Raw genomic sequence first — 19,737 nt, 5'->3', positions numbered from 1 at the left:
AACTTGATGGAACAAAAAATGCATGTATTGTATAACATAATGTCCTAGGAGTGTCATCTGATGGAGATTGACAAAAGTTAGTGCATAATTCAAGCTGGTTTCTGCTTTTGGTGACGCCTGACCTTGAATTGAAAATGGATGTTTGTACTTTTGTGGCTATGTACTGTCCTAACATAATCTAACTTTATGCTTTTGCCGTAAAGCCTCTTTGAAAATCGAACAATGTGGTTAGATTAAGGAGATGTTTATCATTTAAATTGTGTAAAATAGTTGATTGTTTGAGAAATTGAAATTATTAGATTTTTGATGTTTTGAATTTCCAGCCTTGTTAGCAATCCCGGCTCGGGGTTCATTGCTAACCTGTAGCCCCAACAGGTTTTAAGAGGAAAAGGTGCTTGTCTAAGCCCAAACAACCCGCTCTCCTCATCAATGTGTAGGCTGTAGGAATTTAGGAATGTATATATTCCTCAATTCCATTATTTTACTTTTAGGTTGTGTGTATTGTTGTTAATTGTTAGATATTACTGCATTGGAGCTAGAAACACAAGTATTTCGCTACACCCGCAATAACATCTCCTAAACGTGTATATGATAAATAAAATTTGATTTCATTTGTATTGACCCAGCTAGAACCGTCACTGTATAACAGTCTCTGGGCTGCTTGAAGCCGGAAAGCCATGATCCTAGAAGAAATGTCCACCAGGCTTTGCCCATCCTCGTGCAGTGACAGGTACAGGGCTGCAGCTTTAATCCAATGTTGTCCAGACCAGAGGAAGTTGACAAGGGTCCTCTGAAGCTCTTTTATCAGGCCCCCTGGTGTCTGTAAACTCATTAGTCTGTGCCACAGGGTAGAGGCGGCTAGGTTATTGGCTATCAGCACCCTTCCCCTATTAAACAGCTGGGGTAGCACCCATTTCCACCTAGACAATCTGGCACACACTTTCTCCACTACACCCTCCCAATAATTTTTTTGAAAGACATCGGATTCTAGAATAAATCCCAGTCTTCATCCCATCTCTGCCACAATGAAGCCCCCCTGGTAACCATGGAGTGGTTCCTATCTGAAGCCCCCCTGGTAACCATGGAGTGGTTCCTATCTGAAGCCCCCCTGGTAACCATGGAGTGGTTCCTATCTGAAGCCCCCCTGGTAACCATGGAGTGGTTCCTATCTGAAGCCCCCCTGGTAACCATGGAGTGGTTCCTATCTGAAGCTGACCTGCCCACAGCAACTCACTCTATTCCCAATTGACTCTAGCTGAGGAGGCCCCCTCATACACCTTTAAAGCGTTTGAGAGAACCTTAACATTCTCAACCCCTGTAATAAAAACTGACACGTTATCTGCATACGCAGACAGTGCTATTGTGGGACCCTTCATAACCCCTGGCACAGAGAAACCAGTGAGCCTCACTTTTAAAAAACAAAGCACTGGTTCAATTGCCAGACAAAAGAACTGTCCTGAAATTTGGCATCCCTGCCTAATACTCCTATGGACGGGAATGGGTCAGCTTAAACCAACCCCACCTTCACCATACATGAGGCCCCAGCATGCTTTAGACTCATCCAAGACAAAAAAACATCCCCAAAACCAAAGGCTTTCACTGTTTTGAAAGTACTGGCGGTCCAGATGGTCAAAAGCTTTCTCCTGATCCAAAGAAAGCAAACCCACATTCACATCAGACAGTTTACAAATGTGTAAAACATCTCTTATCTCCAATAGCTCATTGGGAATAAACGGCGGTACATTCAAAATCGTAACCTTTGTAGATGGAGAAAAAGCAGCGTAACTTAAATAAACATACCTTTAAGAAGTACGGCATGCACAACCATCTGATCAACAAGACGCTCTTCTTTAACAAAAAACACCACTGCTTTATTCATCCAACATAAGCAACATTTTCATTTCCTACCTTCTCTCCTTCGGCAACCAGAAACTCCTCCAGAGTGACAGTAGCTTCAGTAACACACCTGAAGCTGTGCCAAAGTGACAGGGACGGCATCCCCACGTGGGTCGCCATCCCCACCAAAACAATGGCAATTGCAACAAGAAATACAATATACCTAATTCTACCACTAAAACAAAAAAAAACTCAATCATGCATAGAAAAAGGAAAACCACCAAGAAAGGAAACAAAAAAGAAAACAGAGGCGATCTAACTACAGACACCACTCACACAATTCCCAACATGCACCAACACTCCCAGGATGCAGAGAGAGAGAGAGAAATACAAACCCTCCAACCCAAAAAGGATTATGGTGTTGATGGAATACTAAACGAAAGGATAAAATATACAGACCACAAATTCAAATGGGCTATTCTTAACCTGTTGGGTCTAGGGGGCAGCATTTGCACGTCTGGATAAAAAAAATGTACCCGATTTAATCTGGTTACTAATCCTACCCAGTAACTAGAATATGCATATACTTATTATATATGGATAGAAAACACTCTAAAGTTTCCAAAACTGTTTGAATGGTGTCTGTGAGTATAACAGAACTCATTTGGCAGGCAAAACCCTGAGACATTTTCTGACAGGAAGTGGATACCTGATGTGTTGTATTGAGTTTAAACCTATCCCATTGAAAAACACAGGGGTTTAGGAATATTTTGGCACTTCCTATTGCTTCCACTAGATGTCACCAGCCTTTACAAAGTGTTTTGAGTCTTCTGGAGGGAGATCTGACCGAACAAGAGCCATGGAACGGTGATGTCCCATTAGACACCTGGCGCGCTACTTCATGTTGGGTACCCTCGTTCCAATACGTTATAAAAGGCTATGCATTCGTCCACCTTGAATATTATTCATGTTCTGGTTAAAAAGGCCCTAATGATTTATGCTATACAACGTTTGACATGTTTGAACGAACGGAAATATATTTTTTCCCCTCGTTCATGACGAGAAGTCCGGCTGGCTTACATCATGTGCTAACGAGACGGAGATTTTTGGACATAAATGATGAGCTTTTTTGAACAAAACTACATTCGTTATGGACCTGTGATACCTGGAAGTGACATCTGATGAAGAGAATCAAAGGTAATGGATTATTTACATAGTATTTTCGATTTTAGATCTCCCCAACATGACGTCTAGTCTGTATCGCAACGCGTATTTTTCTGGGCACAGTGCTCAGATTATTGCAAAGTGTGATTTCCCAGTAAGGTTATTTTTAAATCTGGCAAGTTGATTGCGTTCAAAAGATGTAAATCTATAATTCTTTAAATGACAATATAATATTTTACCAATGTTTTCTAATTTTAATTATTTAATTTGTGACGCTGACTTGACTGCCGGTTATTGGAGGGAAACGATTTCCTCAACATCAATGCCATAGTAAAACGCTGTTTTTGTATATAAATATGAACTTGATAGAACTAAAAATGCATGCATTGTCTAACATAATGTCCTAGGAGTGTCATCTGATGGAGATTGTAAAAGGTTAGTGTATCATTTTAGCTGGTTTTATGGTTTTGGTGACCCTGTCTTTGACTTGACAAAACATTACACACAACTCTTGTAAATGTACTGTCCTAACATACTCTAAATTTATGCTTTCGCCGTAAAACCTTTTTGAAATCGTAAAACGTGGTTAGATTAAGGAGATGTTTATCTTTCAAATGGTGTAACATAGTTGTATTTTTGAAAAATTTGAATTTTGACATTTATTTGGATTCAAATTTGCCGCTCTTGAAATGCACCTGCTGTTGATGGAGTGCACCACGGGTGGCACGCTAGCGTCCCACCTAGCCCCAAGAGGTTAAACATTACCCTCAGCTCTGGCATCTTCCCTAAAATTTGGAACCAAGGCCGGATCACCCCAATCCACAAAAGTGGAGCTAAATTTGACCCAGATAATTACCGTGGAATAATTTTGGAAAAGTCTTCTGCAGTATCATCAACAGCAGACTCTTTCCTCAGTGAAAACAATGTCCTGAGCAAATGTCAAATTGGCTTCTTACCAAAATACCGTACGACAGACCACGTATACACCCTGCACACCCTTATTGACAAACAAACGAAACTAAAACAAATTATTCTCATGCTTTGTTGATTTCAAAAAAGCTTGTGACTCAATTTTGGATGAGGGTCTGCTATACAAATTGATGGAAAGCTGTGTTGGGGGGAGAGCATACAACATTATAAAATCAATGGAGACAACAAGTGTGCAGATACAATTGGCAATTAACACACATATTTCTTTCCTCGGGGCTGTGTGGTGAGACAGGGATGCAGCTTGAGCCCCACCATCTTCAACAAATACAGTGCCTTCGGAAAGTATTCAGACCACTTGACGTTTTCCACATTTTGTTACGTTACAGCCTTATTCTAAAATAGATTAAATTGTTTTTCATCAATCTATACACAATACCCCATAATGACAAAGCAGGTCTCTTTAGAGATGTTCGATCGGGTTCAAGTCCGGGCTTTGGCTGGGCCAGTCAAGGACATTAAGAGACTTGTCCCGAAGCCACTCCTGCGTTGTCTTGGCTGTGTGCTTAGGGACGTTGTCCTGTTGGAAGGTGAACCTTCACTCTGGAGCAGTTTTTCATCAAGGATCTATCTGTACTTTGCTCCGTTCATCTTTGCCTCAATCTTGACTAGTCTCCCAGTCCCTGCTGATGGAAAACATCTCCACGGCATGATGCTGCCACCACCATGCTCCACCGTAGGGATGGTGCCAGGTTTCCTCCAGACGTAACGCTTGGCATTCAGGCCAAATAGTTCAATCTTGGTTTCATCAGACCAGAGAATCTTGTTTCTCATGGTCTGAGAGTCTTTAGGTGTGTGCATTTTACTGAGGAGTGGCTTCCGTCTGGCCACCCTACCATTGCCTGATTATTGGAGTGCTGTAGAGATGGTTGTCCTTCTGTAAGGTTCTCCCATCTCCACAGAGGAACTCTAGAGCTCTGTCAGAGAGACCATCAGGTTCTTGGTCACCTCCCTGACCAAGGCCCTTCTCCCCGATTGCTCAGTTTGGACAGGCGGCCAGCTCTAGGAAGAGTCTTGGTGGTTCCAAACTTCTTCCATTTAAGAATGATGGAGGTCACTATGTTCTTGGGGACCTTCAACGCTGCAGACATTTTTTGGTACCCTTCCCCAGATCTGTGCCTCAACACAATCCTGTCTCGGAACTCTATGGACAATTCCTTCGACCTCATGGCTTGGTTTTTGCTCTGACATGCACTGCCAACGGTGGGACCTTATATAGACTGGTGTGTGCCTTTCCAAATCATATCCAATCATTTGAATTTACGACAGGTAGACTCCAATCAAGTTGTAGAAACATCTGAAGGATGATCAATGGAAACAGGACGCTCCTGAGCTCATTTTCAAGTCTCATAGCAAAGGGTGTGAATACTTATGTAAATAAGATATTTCTGTTTAAAAAAAACATTATAAAAACCAGTTTTCGCTTTGTCATTATGGGGTATTGTCTGCAGATTTCTGAGGATTAAATTTTTTTTTAATCCATTGTAGAATAAGGCTTTAACATAACAAAATGTGGGAATAGTCAATGGGTTTGAATAATTTCCAAAGGCACTGTATATCAATGAATTGCAGAGGGCACTAGAACAGTCTGCAGCACCTCACCCGGCCTCACCCTACGGACTCAACCAAGGAGGGCCTACAGCAGCACTTTGATATTTTGCACAGATTTTGTCAGACATGGGCCCTGACAGTGAATCTCAGTAAGACAAAAATAATGGTTTTCCAAAAAAGGTCCAACAGCCAAGACAACAAATACAAACTATATCTAGACACTGTTGCCCCAGAGAACACAAAGAATTACACCTACCTCGGCCTAAACACCAACACCACAGGTAACTTCCACAAGGCCGTGAAAGAGATAAGGCAAGAACAGCCTTCTATGCCATCAAAAGGAACATAAAACTAAAAAAAACGCAAAAAATACTTAAATCAGTTATCAAACCCATTGCCCTGTATGGTTGTGAGGTCTGGGGTCCACTCATCAACCAAGAATTCATGGAATGGGACAAACACACAATTGAGACTCTGCCTGCAGAATTCTGCCAAAGTATACTTTGTGTAATGCAAACAGGGCAGAATTAGGACTATACCCGCTAAATTCTACAACCACCTAAAAGGAAGCGCCCACACATTCTACCACAAAGCCCTCACCTACACAGATCAACCTAGAGAAGAGTCTCCTCAGCCAGCTAGTTCTGGGGCTCTGTTCACAAACAAAAACAGACCCCACAGAGCCACAGGACAGAAACACATTTAGACCCAACCAAATTATGAAAAAGCAAAAAGATAACTATTTGAACCAATGGTAAGAATCAACCAAAATAACAGAGCAATCTAGAATGCTATTCCACAAAATGAGGTGTAAACTGAGCTGCACTTCCTAACCTCCTGCCAAATGGATGAACACATTAGAGACAAATATTTTCCACAGATCACACAGACCCACAAAGATGTTGAAAACAAATCAAACATTGATAAACTCCCATATCTGTTAGGAAAAATACCGCAGTGTGCAACCACAGCAGAAAGATTTGTGGCCCGTTGCCATGAGAAAAGGGCAAACAGTGGAGCACAAACAACATTGTAAATACAACCTATATTTATCTGTATATTTATTTTCCCTTTCATACTTCAACTACTTGCACATTGTTACAACACTGTACATTAGCAATAATATAATTATTGTTGTAACATTTGAAATGTCTATATTCTTTTAAATATTCTGTGAGTGCAATGTTCACTAATGTTTTACCTTGTTTAATTACATTTTGTTTATTGTCTGTTCCATTTGCTTTGGCAATGTAAACATATGTTTCCCATGCCAATAAAGCGCTTTGAATTGAATTTGAGAGAGAGAGAGAGAGAGAGAGAGAGAGAGAGAGAGAGATTATTGCCTGCCTGTGTTCTTTAGGGATGTCTACATCCTCAATGCTCCCCAGGCTCCCCACTTCATTCTCATTTATAATAAACAGTTGGTCAGCACCTGGCAGGTCCCAACCCAATAAAGAACAGATTGATTAGATTCAGAACCCCCTCTGTTCTATTCTGTCTGTTTGTTTGTGAATCCCCCTAACTGGGGAGGCTTATGACTAGAAATGAGATTTTAATTCTCACTCCGTCTCCTCTGTGGCTGCTCGATCCAGCTCAAGACTCTGGAGGAAGAAAATGGAGCTTTGCCCCAAGAGGCTGTGTGTATTTTTAGGTGGGCAGAGGGAACGGAAAGAAAAGGTGGTGTGTAAGTAAAGTGAGTGGTGTGGTGTCAATCTGCCTGTCTGTCTGCAACTAGCTGTGATTATGCTGATGAGCAGAGCACTCTCTTCGCCTCTCCACCCTCCCTCCCTCGCTTGCAAGAGAGGCTTCGGTAAAGCCCACCTCCCCCACACACACACCTCAGACACACACACTGTCAGAAGAGAGCCCTGCGTAGCATGAAGCATGCAGCACGCTGTAATTTCACCCTCTCCCTGACGCGAGGAATAATTACACTGCTCACTGCCTTCTGAGTCTCTGAGTATATCACCTCTCCTGTGCCTGGCCTGTATACCTGTATACCACTACCTCCTACCTTTCCTCTCACCCAATTTCTCCTTCTGTCTCCTACTGAGTCTGACTTCTCTTCTCTAGCCTCCTTCCCCCTTTTCCTATATTGCTCTTTCTCCCCCGTCTCCTCTGCCTGGCCCACTAATGAATCCTCACCTTTCCTCTCGTCCCTTTTGCTCCCTTTCTTCCCCTTCTTACACCATTCATTGACTCCTGAGTGTCTCTCCTCTCTCCTGGTCTACCAGTGTGGCGTCTACCTCTACCTACTCACCCTTCCTCTCTCCCCTTTTCTTCCCCTTTCTCCCCCTTTCTCCTCCTACTCTGTGAAGCCGGGAACTGCTGTTGTGTTTGAATTACTGCAGATGAGAAGCACCGTCTCTGGAAGGTTTGTCTTTTTTCTGCATGAGTCAGGATGTATTTTGGAGGTGCATTCAGTTCAAAAAAACGTTGTGCCAGCAACAGGGAGATTATAGACACATAGCCATGACTTTTGGGGCTGATGGAGGTTTATCTAACTTAGCTTTTCTACGGTGCCAGCCAATACCAGCTCATACTGTCCACACCCTTCCTACCTCTGTGATCCCTATACAACAACACTGTGGTGGATTACTCAAATCACCATGGTTTTTGTACTAGGATACTAGAAAAGGGTAGGACATAGTTCCACTGAGAAACATGGTTGATAGACTGCATCAAGACAATTAACAATCTGGAAGCGCTGGATTTCTGACAAAGATCTTAGCCCCTATGCAACAATACACTTTAATTGACACTACACAATGCTAAATGAGCTAACACATGGTGGGCAGTGTGTGTGTGGTGTGTGTTTGTGTGTGTATGTGTGTGTGTTACCATTGAGCCACTTGGAGTTGTACTGGGCCGTCCTGAGGGGTGGCATGCCCCCCAGGCTCCGGTAGATGACAGGGTCGCGACCAGAGAAGTCGATGACCGTGGCGGCGTATAGCTCGCCACTCTCCGTCACCACCGCTGTGGAGTTATGGCGAGGGTCGTAGGGGCACCTTGCCACACCGTTCACACGATCCAACACACTACTCATATTCCCAACCTGGGAGAGGAGGGAAAGAGAGATAGAGATAGAAAAGAGAGAGAAAGAGAGAGATAAATAGGGTGATAGAGAAAGAGATAGAGAGATAGAGAAAGAGATAGAGAGTAAGAAAATGATAGTGTTGTTACTGTCTTCCCCACCTCTAAAGTCTCCCCCAGACCATATGGCTGTTTGATGTTTATATTCAAGTCTTTATCTTATCCCCTCCATCATTCACCCCCCACCCTGCCAGTTATTACTCTATCCCCCTCTTCCCTCCATCCACTCCTCCTTCCTCCCACCATCCTCCTTTACCTTCTCATCATTCCTTGCCTATCACCCCTACCCAGCCCCCTGTAGGTTTTCACTCCATTCTACTTCTTCCTCGAACCCCATCCACCCTGACAGATATCATTCCATCCATCCCTTCCCCCTTACCTCCCGGGTGATACAGAGGGGCTGGAAGGCGTTGGTTCCACAGGTGATGACCTCAGTCTTATTGACCAGCAGGACGCGGATGTAGTTCTGACACTCCACCTACAGGGGGTGGTAGAGTACAGAGATGTTATAGGTTAGAGAATTACCTATAGTACCTTGGTTGTATTCACTAGAAACCAATTGGAAGAAAATTGACCGAAACTGCGTGGGTCTACCTGTACTTGATAAGAAACCTGATTATAAAAAAAGCCACTTGTTTTCATTGCAAAACATTTGGTTACCGTTTGTAACAGTATGCACTAATGAATACGAGCCAGCATTACTCACCACTCACTTTAATGATATGACTGTAAATCTTTCATCTGTGAGATGAAATGTAACATATCTAAACCTAGTCTAATCACATCTCATTCTTAGAAAGAATTCAAGTTTGTTTATTTGTCATATACACATGATATGCAGTACATGTAGTACACAGTGCAACTAATTGCTTACTTGCAGGTTTGTCTTACACATTGAGGGAAGCATTGTCTGACGATTGAGGGGGAAATAAATTGTAATGAAACTTTTAGTTTTCCTTAAATATATTGTTTTGGCAATTAAAGTAACTTTGTTTTAGAACTTGAGGTCAGACGAGGTTCTACAGGTTTCAGAAAGAAGTGACTGCTTTTTGGTTTTTCCCCTCTTGAGAAAAAAAATGACAAGGCATTCAATTCTTACAAAGAAAAAGTGAAATAACAAAATTATCACAGTGTTTATCAGCCGTTGGAAGGAGAGGAGAAGGGCCCCTTCCTCATCCAATCAACTGCCAGCTTTTAAAGTAAAAGCTCTTATTCAGGGAGGCATCCTGTGTGTGTGTGTGTGTGTGTGTGTGTGTGTGTGTGTGTGTGTGTGTGTGTGTGTGTGTGTGTGTGTGTGTGTGTGTGTGTGTGTGTGTGTGTGTGTGTGTGTGTGTGTGTGTGTGTGGATGGGGGGGGGACCATTAAAGTCATCGTTTACCTCCGTCTTCCCTTTGCTCTGACAGGACCTCCTGGTGTCATCGTCCGGGCCCCATTTTGTTGCCTAGGAAACCAAAATAAACACACACAAAAAGAGTGACTGGATGCAGCATTCACCTGTTGCCAAGGGGGCCTCCTTACTAGTGCCTGCTGGCTGCCTGACAATGATGCAACTGTTGAGCTTAATATTGCTACTAACAACACAGATGCAATGAAAAGACATGAACCTTATTGATGTTTGTTAATTGCGTCAACATGGATCTGAGTGGGCCAGCCAGTGGATTATGAGGTCAGGTAACCAGATAGGACCAGGGCTACGTCCTAATTTGCAGCCTAGATGTCATTAGGATGGAAATGTGTTTCAACTTCCAATCCTCCCCACACACACACACACACACACACACACACACACACACACACACACACACACACACACACACACACACACACACACACACCACTTACATTCCTTTAGAACCGCATGCCTTGGGTTTAATTAAGAATGCCCCAGCCCCAGCTCAGTGCTGGGACACACATAAACAAACACATACACACACACGAGGCAGACACACACCGTCCTCCAATCCTCTACCACACGCCACACGCTTTTTCTCCACTGCCCAATTGCATTTCTTTTTTTGAACCGCATGTCTTGGGTTTAATTACGAATGCTGCACCAGGAGACTGGTCTTTCTGCTCAGTGCTGGGGCACACACACACGCACAGACACACACACTTGGCTATCAGAGCAGCATTGGCATTTTGTATGGGAGCCTGAGAGATGGCTCTCTCTCCCTCATGTTTGTTACTGTGTCTAGGTCTCTCAGTCTCACTAAAAATAGCTGGGGTGCTGCTGGCCTAACCCTAGTGCTGGGAGAGAGAGAGGCTGGAGTTGGCACGGACTAGGGCCAGCTTATACCCCCACTGTGTCACTTGCCTCCCTCCTCTCTCTCCTCCTCTCCCCTACCATTCTTATCCCCTCTCCTCCTCTCCTCTAATCTCTTACAGCGAATGGGGTCCTCTCTGCGCACTGGAGAAAAAGTCTGCCATTTGGGTCCTTATCGAGTATTGACTTTAAGACGGATCATCCATAGCACACAACACAACCACATCGACCGACATTTTGGCTTATTCTTCACACAGTGGAACATTGTCATGCACAACAGGGCTAGGGGATACTACAGAGACCACATCGTGGTATGAAAACAGATACCAAGACTGGAATCTGGACACAGATTAAAGTGTCCAAAAGCATCAGAAAGAAAAGGAAAGAGGGTAAGAAAGAAAGAGACAAATTGATTAGTGAAATAAATCGATATTTAGCTCGTTGAGAGAGAGGAGTAAGCTAGCTATGTCTGTGTCACAAATGCTAACTATTCACTACGTATTGCACTACTTTTGAACAGAGCCCAATGGACCCTGGTCAAAAGTACTGCACTATGTAGGGAATAGGTTGCCATTTGGGATGCAGATGATGTGTCTGCTGTCCCTGAGATGAGGCTGGGTGTTATCGCTCTGTTCTGAGAGACTCTTTAATTAACCTTGCTCATACTGCACTGAACAGAGGGAGGGAGAGAACGGAGAGAGAGAGAGAGAGAGAGCGCGAGAGAGAGGTGGGAGGGGGAGAAAGATACAGAAAGAAAATGGGTGGGGGAGAAAAAGAGAACAAGTGAAAGAGATAGAGAGAGCGAGATGGAGAGTGAAAAATGAGAGAGAAAAAAAAGAAAGACAGAGAGAATGAAAGAGAGAGAGGGAGAGAGAGAAATGAGCTGAGAGAAAGAAAGCTGCAGTCTGTCATGTAGGCCAGCCAGCCATACTGACACACTGTGATGAAATTAGACAACTAGAACAGTTTAAACTCACAACCGATAAGAGCTTGGGCCTCAAATGGAAAAAGAAAAACAGAAGCTTTTTATTACCCTCATATGAAGGCGTTACTCTACCACCATGACAGTCAACAAGCTCTTCAAATACCATCACGCAAACCCCCGCGCTAGCAGTGCTGAGATGACGTGATTCAAAACACTCACACATTCACACCCCTCCTTCCACTGCCGTAGCTCTGTTTGTCTCAATGGGAGGTTGGTGTGTGATGGATGCCTATGTGGTGAATCATCGTTCAGGTCATTACCATCTTTTCTCAGCGAGGCCCCAAACCGAGGATCCCATCGGCTTAACCCCTGACCCCTCGCCCCTACCGCCACTCCCTCTCTTCACCCCGGTATGGAACAAAGCCAGGTCAAAGCCAGTCCTACTCTGAATACCACAGGGCCCATGCACTCCGAATACCAATACCACCATCGCTCTACCCCCCAGCTGTGACAGGCACTCTGAGTGGGGTGACGGTTGTACAATTCCTGCCTGCCCGGGCTGGGCTGGATGGAGCGGTTTGGACTGTATGTCTGTCTGTGAGCGGGCCCATAGGGCCTCAAGGCAGTGGTGGAATGATGTCACAGTGTAGAGGCTTGAACCTGTGTTACAGTTCCAACTACAAGTGTTCATTTAGAAATAATGATATATGACATAGTGATGAGGAGAGGTGGAGGACATGTCAATATCACTGTTCATGTCCAATACAAAGTATTCTACACCAGTTTCCTAATCCTGTTATATGAGTTTGACATTACATTTTGGATGATTTTTTTGTTAAATTGAGCTACTGACATTTTAAAGTAAGACTAAGAGAAGAAACATCATTTCAACAAGTCATTCACTCGACATGCCAGTTTGAAGAGGACTATAACACATTGGTTTGAGGAATAGAAAATGGCCATTACTAAAAAACGAAATGAAGTTAAATGAAGTCTAAATGAAGTCAATTATTCCAGACCTGGACTGATTTGCTGATAAATTGCGGCAGCACTCTCGGATGCATCTCCTCTATTAGTAGGGCCAACAACAATGTGCCTCCAACAACACTGTCTACTTACCCTCAAACCCAAGTGTGACACCTCATTTCTCCAACTTTGCCACTTTGCCACTTTTGAAGGCAATAAGTATTCTGCCCTCGGCAACCCGAATACAAAAAAAAAAATCATGGATTTTTCATGGGCAAATAAAATAGCTGAAAGTACAATTAGTGAGTGGATGGAGGATTCATCACTTTTACAGCCGAGAAATTATGTTTGGGAGGGAAATTAATTCTATTTTTACAGAGGAAGTAATAAATGCTAATGAAACAAACCGCTAACAGTGAGCCAGACAGTTAAAGAGATGGGAAATGGCTCTTCCTTAAACATGGATGGCACTCTGTAGATAAGACTCTGTCGTTCAGTGACATATGACAACAATCATGTTGACTATTAATTATGGTTTGTAAATATGAGGAATAAATGTGTCTGTAGAGGAGTGTTGACAAAAACTTACTCCAGGAATCAGGCAGCACTTCTTTATCAGCAGTAAGAGTTTATTCAAGCAATTGCAAGGGAGATCACTCTCGGGATAAACAGGAGAGGAACTCAAAAGTTACAGAGTCACACAGTCATTATACACTTATTTTACACAACGAGCTGCTTGCCTCTCCTAGCCTACATGTCTAAGAGAAGGAAGTGATTTGTTTTTTAAAGCCTATTCAGTATGAAGAAGAATTTGGCCTTGAGCTGGGCCTCTAGTGCCCAAAGCGATAAGGAGGGAGCAGCAAATCACGCCTTTGTGCGGTGTGTGAAGAGGATAGTGGACAGCTATGGAAAATACCAGTTGATACAGTGTGTATATATATACACACATACATACACACATACATACATGCATACACACACATATATATATATATATAGTACTTTTCAACTCAAGCATTTACATAGCATTAGACTGTAACAGAACCATTTTGCCACAACAGAACATTTCAGTTGGTTTGCTTGGTTTTAGTAGGCTACGAGTACAGTATTTAGTACTACGATCACAACCACTGATAGCTTGGGACCATGCAGTGAACTGTATGTACATTGACTCTTGTGGACTTACCTTGTACACGTACCTTCGTACCAATATAGACTCTACAAATGTATTTAGTGGACTGAGAATATATTTGCTGTTGAATCTATGTACTGTTAAATCTATTTCCCTCCCTATATCCTTGACTCAACCTCAAAATCTCTGTCGAACCTCTTCCTCCTTTGACGTGAAGAGTAGGGAACATTATTTGCATACTGATCTGGGATGAAAGTGTGGAGAGGAGGCAGAGATCATCCAGCTCTGTACAGCATGTTATAGCCTGCTAGCATGTTATAGCCTGCTAGCTGTACTCTGCTCTGCTCCAATGTCCCCTCACTTCAATGGGCCAGCATCCCGTTCTGCTTCGTCCTCTTACAGAGTACCCTATTCAGGCTCCAACCGACCCCCTCCCCTCCATTTCCTCCATCCCATACTCCCTCCACTCCTCTCCTTCCCCTTCTCCCCTCTTCATTCACCCTGTCCCCTGTCCACTCACCAGTCCCGCCCTCTCCCCCCTGCCCTACTGACGGATGTGACAGGACTCTCAATGGCTCTGCCTCATTGTCCATGAACACTGATCCCTACACAAGAGGGCGCAGATATGCTCCCCTCCCCCGTGCACTCCTCCAGCCCTCCTCTGCTGCCCACCTCCTCCCTGTGCTGTGCACTCCAGCCCTCTACTGGGCCCTCTCCTCCTCCCTGAGTGTGTGTGCTCGTGTGTTTGTCCGTAAAGTAGACAATCTTTGAAGTGCCACAGCTGTTCTGACCCAATATGTACACAGGAAAGAGAGAGAGAGGGAGTGAGAGAGCGATGCAGAGAGAGAGAAATGGAGAAAGAGATAGAGGGGACAGTAAACCATCTGAGAACACCATTCTGTCACCACTCATGTACATCTGTAGCAACTCCCAGCTCCCTCAGCACCCTTGTGAAGGGGGCTAGGGGCAGTATCCTATCCAGTAAGAGTGGGTGAATGATGACTTCAATCTGTGAGTGTGGTGCACGATAGCTCCTCTCTGCCCCAGTGGTGCCTCCTACAGCCTCCTACAGGCCATTACTCTACATCAGAGGAGAGATGAGGCAGAAACAGGCCGGCTGGGCCGTCTCCTTGATTAGCTGCACCATCTTGGATCATCCCTCAGCACACACGCTGACACACACATACACTCGCAAAAGCACGCACTCTCACACACGCACTCTCACACACACACACACACACGCACGGCCCTGCTGTGAGACATTAGCAGATGACTTGTCCCTATCTGGCATTGTAGGCCACAGATTATCTTCCCATTCTGACAAAGACCACATCAATTATTCAATCTCTTTTGAAATTGCAGCAGGAAAATGTGATCATGAGTCTGGGTGAATGATATCAGGCGTGACTCATCAAACTCCGGGTCATGGAGCTGGGGCTGGAGCTGGGTGCTTGTGAGGACAATTGCAGGGTGTGAACATCTAATAAGGGAAGCTCAAGACACACACACACACACACACACACATAATGCGTCAGCCATATTTTCACCCTCTACTCTCTTTATAATACCAGACTGCCCCTATCCACTGTCATAATTTACAGTTGTTTGTGAGGGGCATTGTTGATGAGGACACCAGAAAGTGAAGACTTTAACCCCAAAATACACCGTCTGGCTATGGGCAAGACTTACACCAACGCAATTCATATTTGTGCCTGTGAAAGACCGGATACCTACCTACATGTACATAGTACTTCAACCAATCACCTACCCAAACCTCCATGTACATATTACCTCAATCAATAACCCCAACAACCTCGCACCCCAGTACACTGACTCTGTACTCCTTGTATATAGCCAAGTTATTTTTATTTCATTGTGTTAATATATTGTTTTAATCTATTTGCTAATGTTCTTACTTTTTAACTGTATTGTTGGGAAAGGGCTCATAAGTAAGCGTTTCACGGTAAAGTCTACAGTTGTTGTATTCGGCGCATGTGACATTTATTTTATTTTGATTTGATACCTTTCAGAGTCTTTGCATCTTCATGTCAAGATGTTTCAAACAACCAGATGTCATTTTGTTCTTCTCCGTCCTTCAACAAACTACTTCAAGAAGTTTACATAAGTAAGTAAATCTAAACAAGAGAAAATTATTTATTTTCCTTCTCGAGTCTATAGAGTTTCCCACAAACCTCTGTTGATCAGGGAGTTTGAAGAGAAAACATCCTGTTGTTTGGGGAAGATATAGTTCAGAGGTCACCTCTACTCCCCTGACCTTGGTCCTCACAGCCTAAAACAATGCATCCTGGGACAGAACAATACCAGCAAGTCAAACAAGGCTTTCCCCCAATGACCGACAACAGCTTTCAGCTTCCTTATGACTCAGTCAGTCACATCGGATTCTATAAGGCCAGAGCTCTTTCTCAATTAATCTTTCCTCAATTCCACACATCTTCTTGCATCACCTCTTCCCAAAAGGCATTGTAGGAGAAGGTCTGTGGGAAGGGACCTTCACCTTCAATACAGTTGGGAAGGTTAGGAAAGAGGAAGTGAGGAATTGTGGAAAGATGAATTGAGAAAGAGCCCTGGTGTTTGGGAAGAGCCATGGGACATACCGTTGGCCAATTGGGGCCAAACTGGTCTGGGTCCAGCAAATTGAAAGTCCTCTCTAGCTTCTCTAAACAGGACCTTGTTAATGACTGGTCTGAAGACAGATCTGGGTCTCAGCAGTGCACAAGGTTACCCGTTTCTCAAGATGCTCTAAAACATTATCTGTAGAAACTGAAAAGTATCTTGTGGAAAATAAGGACAACAATAGAGAGAAATTGACCTGAATGGATTTCTTTCTCGCTTCTCCCAAACAAAACGTCTGCCTGATATTTGGGATAATGGTTATTGAAATTGGGGCATTTTGGAGAGAGAATGGGCACACTACCCTGTATTTTCAAAAGGAAAGAGATAATCACAAAAACACTCCCTGCAATACCTTCCTTACATTTACGGAGGAGGAAAACAATCATCAGAAATGGCAGCTGCTATGCCATGCTGAACGGAAGAATGCAGTTCAACATGAGAGCCACCGGGTCAGATTAAATGTGTGTCTTTTGGAGCTTAAAGAGACAGAAATACAAGTTGAACTAAACACTTTATTTACCGCTCTGAAGACTTCAACAGTCTCTCTCTCTCTCTCTCTCTCTCTCTCTCTCTCTCTCTCTCTCTCTCTCTCTCTCTCTCTCTCTCTCTCTCTCTCTCTCTCTCTCTCTCTCTCTCTCTCTCTCTCTCTCTCTCTCTCTCTCTCTCTCTCTCTCTCTCTCTCTCTCTCTCTCTCTCTCTCTCTATCTATCATCATCATCATCATCTGAGAGAATGGTTCAGGTGGGTGAACAACATCTCTGAGGTATGCACCTCAGACTAGATCATCTCAGTTGCCATCCACATGTGTAAATATAAATGTAGATACCTGACTCTCCAATTCAATATTTGTTATTACTTTTTATAATGCAAACAAATTCTCCTTGAGGAACATTCAAGAGATCAGATTAAACTGAACGAGAGAACACAAAACCACAGTTGTCTAAAACAAAAATGGTGAGGGAGAGTAGAATAAAATAACTACCTTCCCCTCCATGTTTGGAAAAATATCCCACTGGAATTTTCATTCCAGTCACGTGGGACAGAGTGACTCTTGACCCAAAAAGACACTCGGCGGACGATTGAGAGGACAAGCTGGCTGAAGAGTGAGGCTGAGAAAACAGTACGTCTTAGTTGGCCTGGAGTTTGACTTGGAAAACAAATTGACGTCCCCAAGGCTGTGCTATTAGCGGCATGGCAGGGCTAGGTTAAGGTACCCTGATGGGTTGAAGTAAGTTCTATCAGTTTCAAAGAAGTTTGGTTGGAGAGAGATATAGAGAGCGAGTAGAGAGATACAAAGATCGATAGTTAGTTCTAGAGAGAAAAAACAGAGAGAGAGAGAGGGGAGGGGAGAGGGGGAGAGAAAGAGGGGAGGGTAGGGGAGAGGGAGAGTTTAGTTCTAGAAAGAGAGAGAGATGTGGAATAAGTTATAGAGGTAAAGATGAATAAAAAGGGATGGTGATAGAGACGGATTGTGTGGTTGGTTCTGCTGGCTGTAGAGGGCTGTATCTCCCTTCAGACTGTATGCTCCTGCAGGCCCAGGCTGTTTACATTCCAACCCTGCAGAGCTCAACTATTACCTCTCACAAGGAAGCTCAGCTGGCCTAAACACACCTTCTCACCTCTCCTTTTCCCCTTCTCACTCTATCTCCAACATCCAACCTTCATTCACAAACCCTTCATCCCTCCCATCTCCCTTCATTTTCAACCTACATTCACAAACTCCTAATCTCCTCACCTCTTCTCCTATCTCCCACCTAGACTCACAAACCCCTCTCTCCATCCATGTCAGTGGAATGACGTTCCCATCCCTGACTTCTCCTACACCAGTAGGCTATAGGGTCAAGTCAAGCCAGAAGATATTGCATGCTCTGTAACTCCCACTTAGCACACTATACTGACATGTGGTTGTATGAAGACGACATTATACAGCCACTGTCATGCCCTATGTAACGTGAAGGCAATGGTGTAAAGTACTTAAGTAAAAATACTTTAAAGTACTACTTAAGTAGTTTTTTGGGGTATCTGTACTTTACTATTTATATTTTGACAACTTCACTACAATATAAGTAATTTTAAATTACTTCATTTACTTTTGATACTTAAGTATATTTAAAACCAAATACTTTGACATTTACTCAAGTAGTATTTTACTGGGTGACTTTCACTTTTCTATTAAGGTATCTTTACTTTTACTCAAGTAGGAGAATTGAGTACTTTTTCCACCACTGCATGAAGGAATGTGTGAGTGAGTGGGCTTTGAGCTACAAGCAGTGAGAAGACAAGGCAGAAAATGTGGTATTCTTGGTACAAATAAGCAAACTGACCAGACCATCACCTCAACGTGAAGCGAAGGAAGCACAGACCAGACTCTCCAGATCAAAAGACAAAAACTCTAAAAGACAAAAACTCTAAATACTGTACCTGCCTGTAGTACCTACACAGAGACATCTGGCCTATCTGAATGACATGCTCCAAAGGGAAACAAACACTAAAAGAGGAACGCAGATGAAGGAAACAGTCTCTCTCTCTGTCGCTCTCTCTCCCTCCCGCTTTCTGCTGTTTTATTGTTCCTGTGAGCAGGCCCACTGGTGGAGCAGGCAGTCTACATCACAGAAACATACTTTCAGCAGGGGCCAAGAGGACAGAGCGTGTGGGTGGGACTCAATCAGAAAATCACATTCCCCTCACCACATTCACATCCCTCATTCACTCTCCCCTACAGAGAGAGGATGAGAGAAACACAGAGAGAGGGGGGCGAGATGGAGAGAGAGAAACACAGAAAGAGAGAAGCGGGGGGGTGAGATACTTTCCAGGAAGAAGAGCACTGACGATAGTCTCAGATGTTCAGTGTCTTTGTTTTTTACCTGAGAAGGACACAGTGATCCCATCGGATGGTCCACCTCCTATGTGTGTGCGTGCATGTGTGTGTGTATGTGTTTGTTTAGATGACAAAGGAGATCATTCATTTATATACACCCTCCACAACACCTACCAGCTCAGACTCCTATACACACAGAGCTGAGAGCTCCAAGTGTGTGTGTGTGTGTGGGCGCATTCTATCGGTATCAGGGAAAATTCTTTCGATTTCTGCAGTTTGGCAGAAGTAGCTACTCCTCCATAAAGACAAGAGGTGGGCTATAAAATCCATTCAGATCTTTTGAAGGCATTCCATGGATGTGTCCTGTG

General features: G+C 43.6%; 1 protein-coding gene across 4 annotated transcripts in view; it reads right to left on the bottom strand.

Moving 5' to 3' along the window:
- Nucleotides 1-19,737, bottom strand: part of LOC106586418 (semaphorin-5B) — a 196,164-nt gene that overhangs the window by 59,060 nt on the left and 117,367 nt on the right. For all 4 annotated transcript variants that reach the window (XM_045707609.1, XM_045707610.1, XM_045707612.1 and 1 more), the window contains exons 6-8: nucleotides 10,010-10,072; nucleotides 9,011-9,109; nucleotides 8,380-8,593 (exon numbers count right to left, since the gene is read on the bottom strand). In XM_045707609.1, the coding sequence (XP_045563565.1) occupies nucleotides 8,380-8,593; nucleotides 9,011-9,109; nucleotides 10,010-10,072 (376 nt within the window). The remainder of the gene's footprint in view (nucleotides 1-8,379; nucleotides 8,594-9,010; nucleotides 9,110-10,009; nucleotides 10,073-19,737) is intronic.

Source organism: Salmo salar, chromosome ssa25, assembly GCF_905237065.1.
Source record: "Salmo salar chromosome ssa25, Ssal_v3.1, whole genome shotgun sequence".
NCBI classification, from domain to species: Eukaryota; Metazoa; Chordata; class Actinopteri; order Salmoniformes; family Salmonidae; genus Salmo; species Salmo salar.
This window is presented reverse-complemented; position numbering and strand designations above follow the sequence as displayed.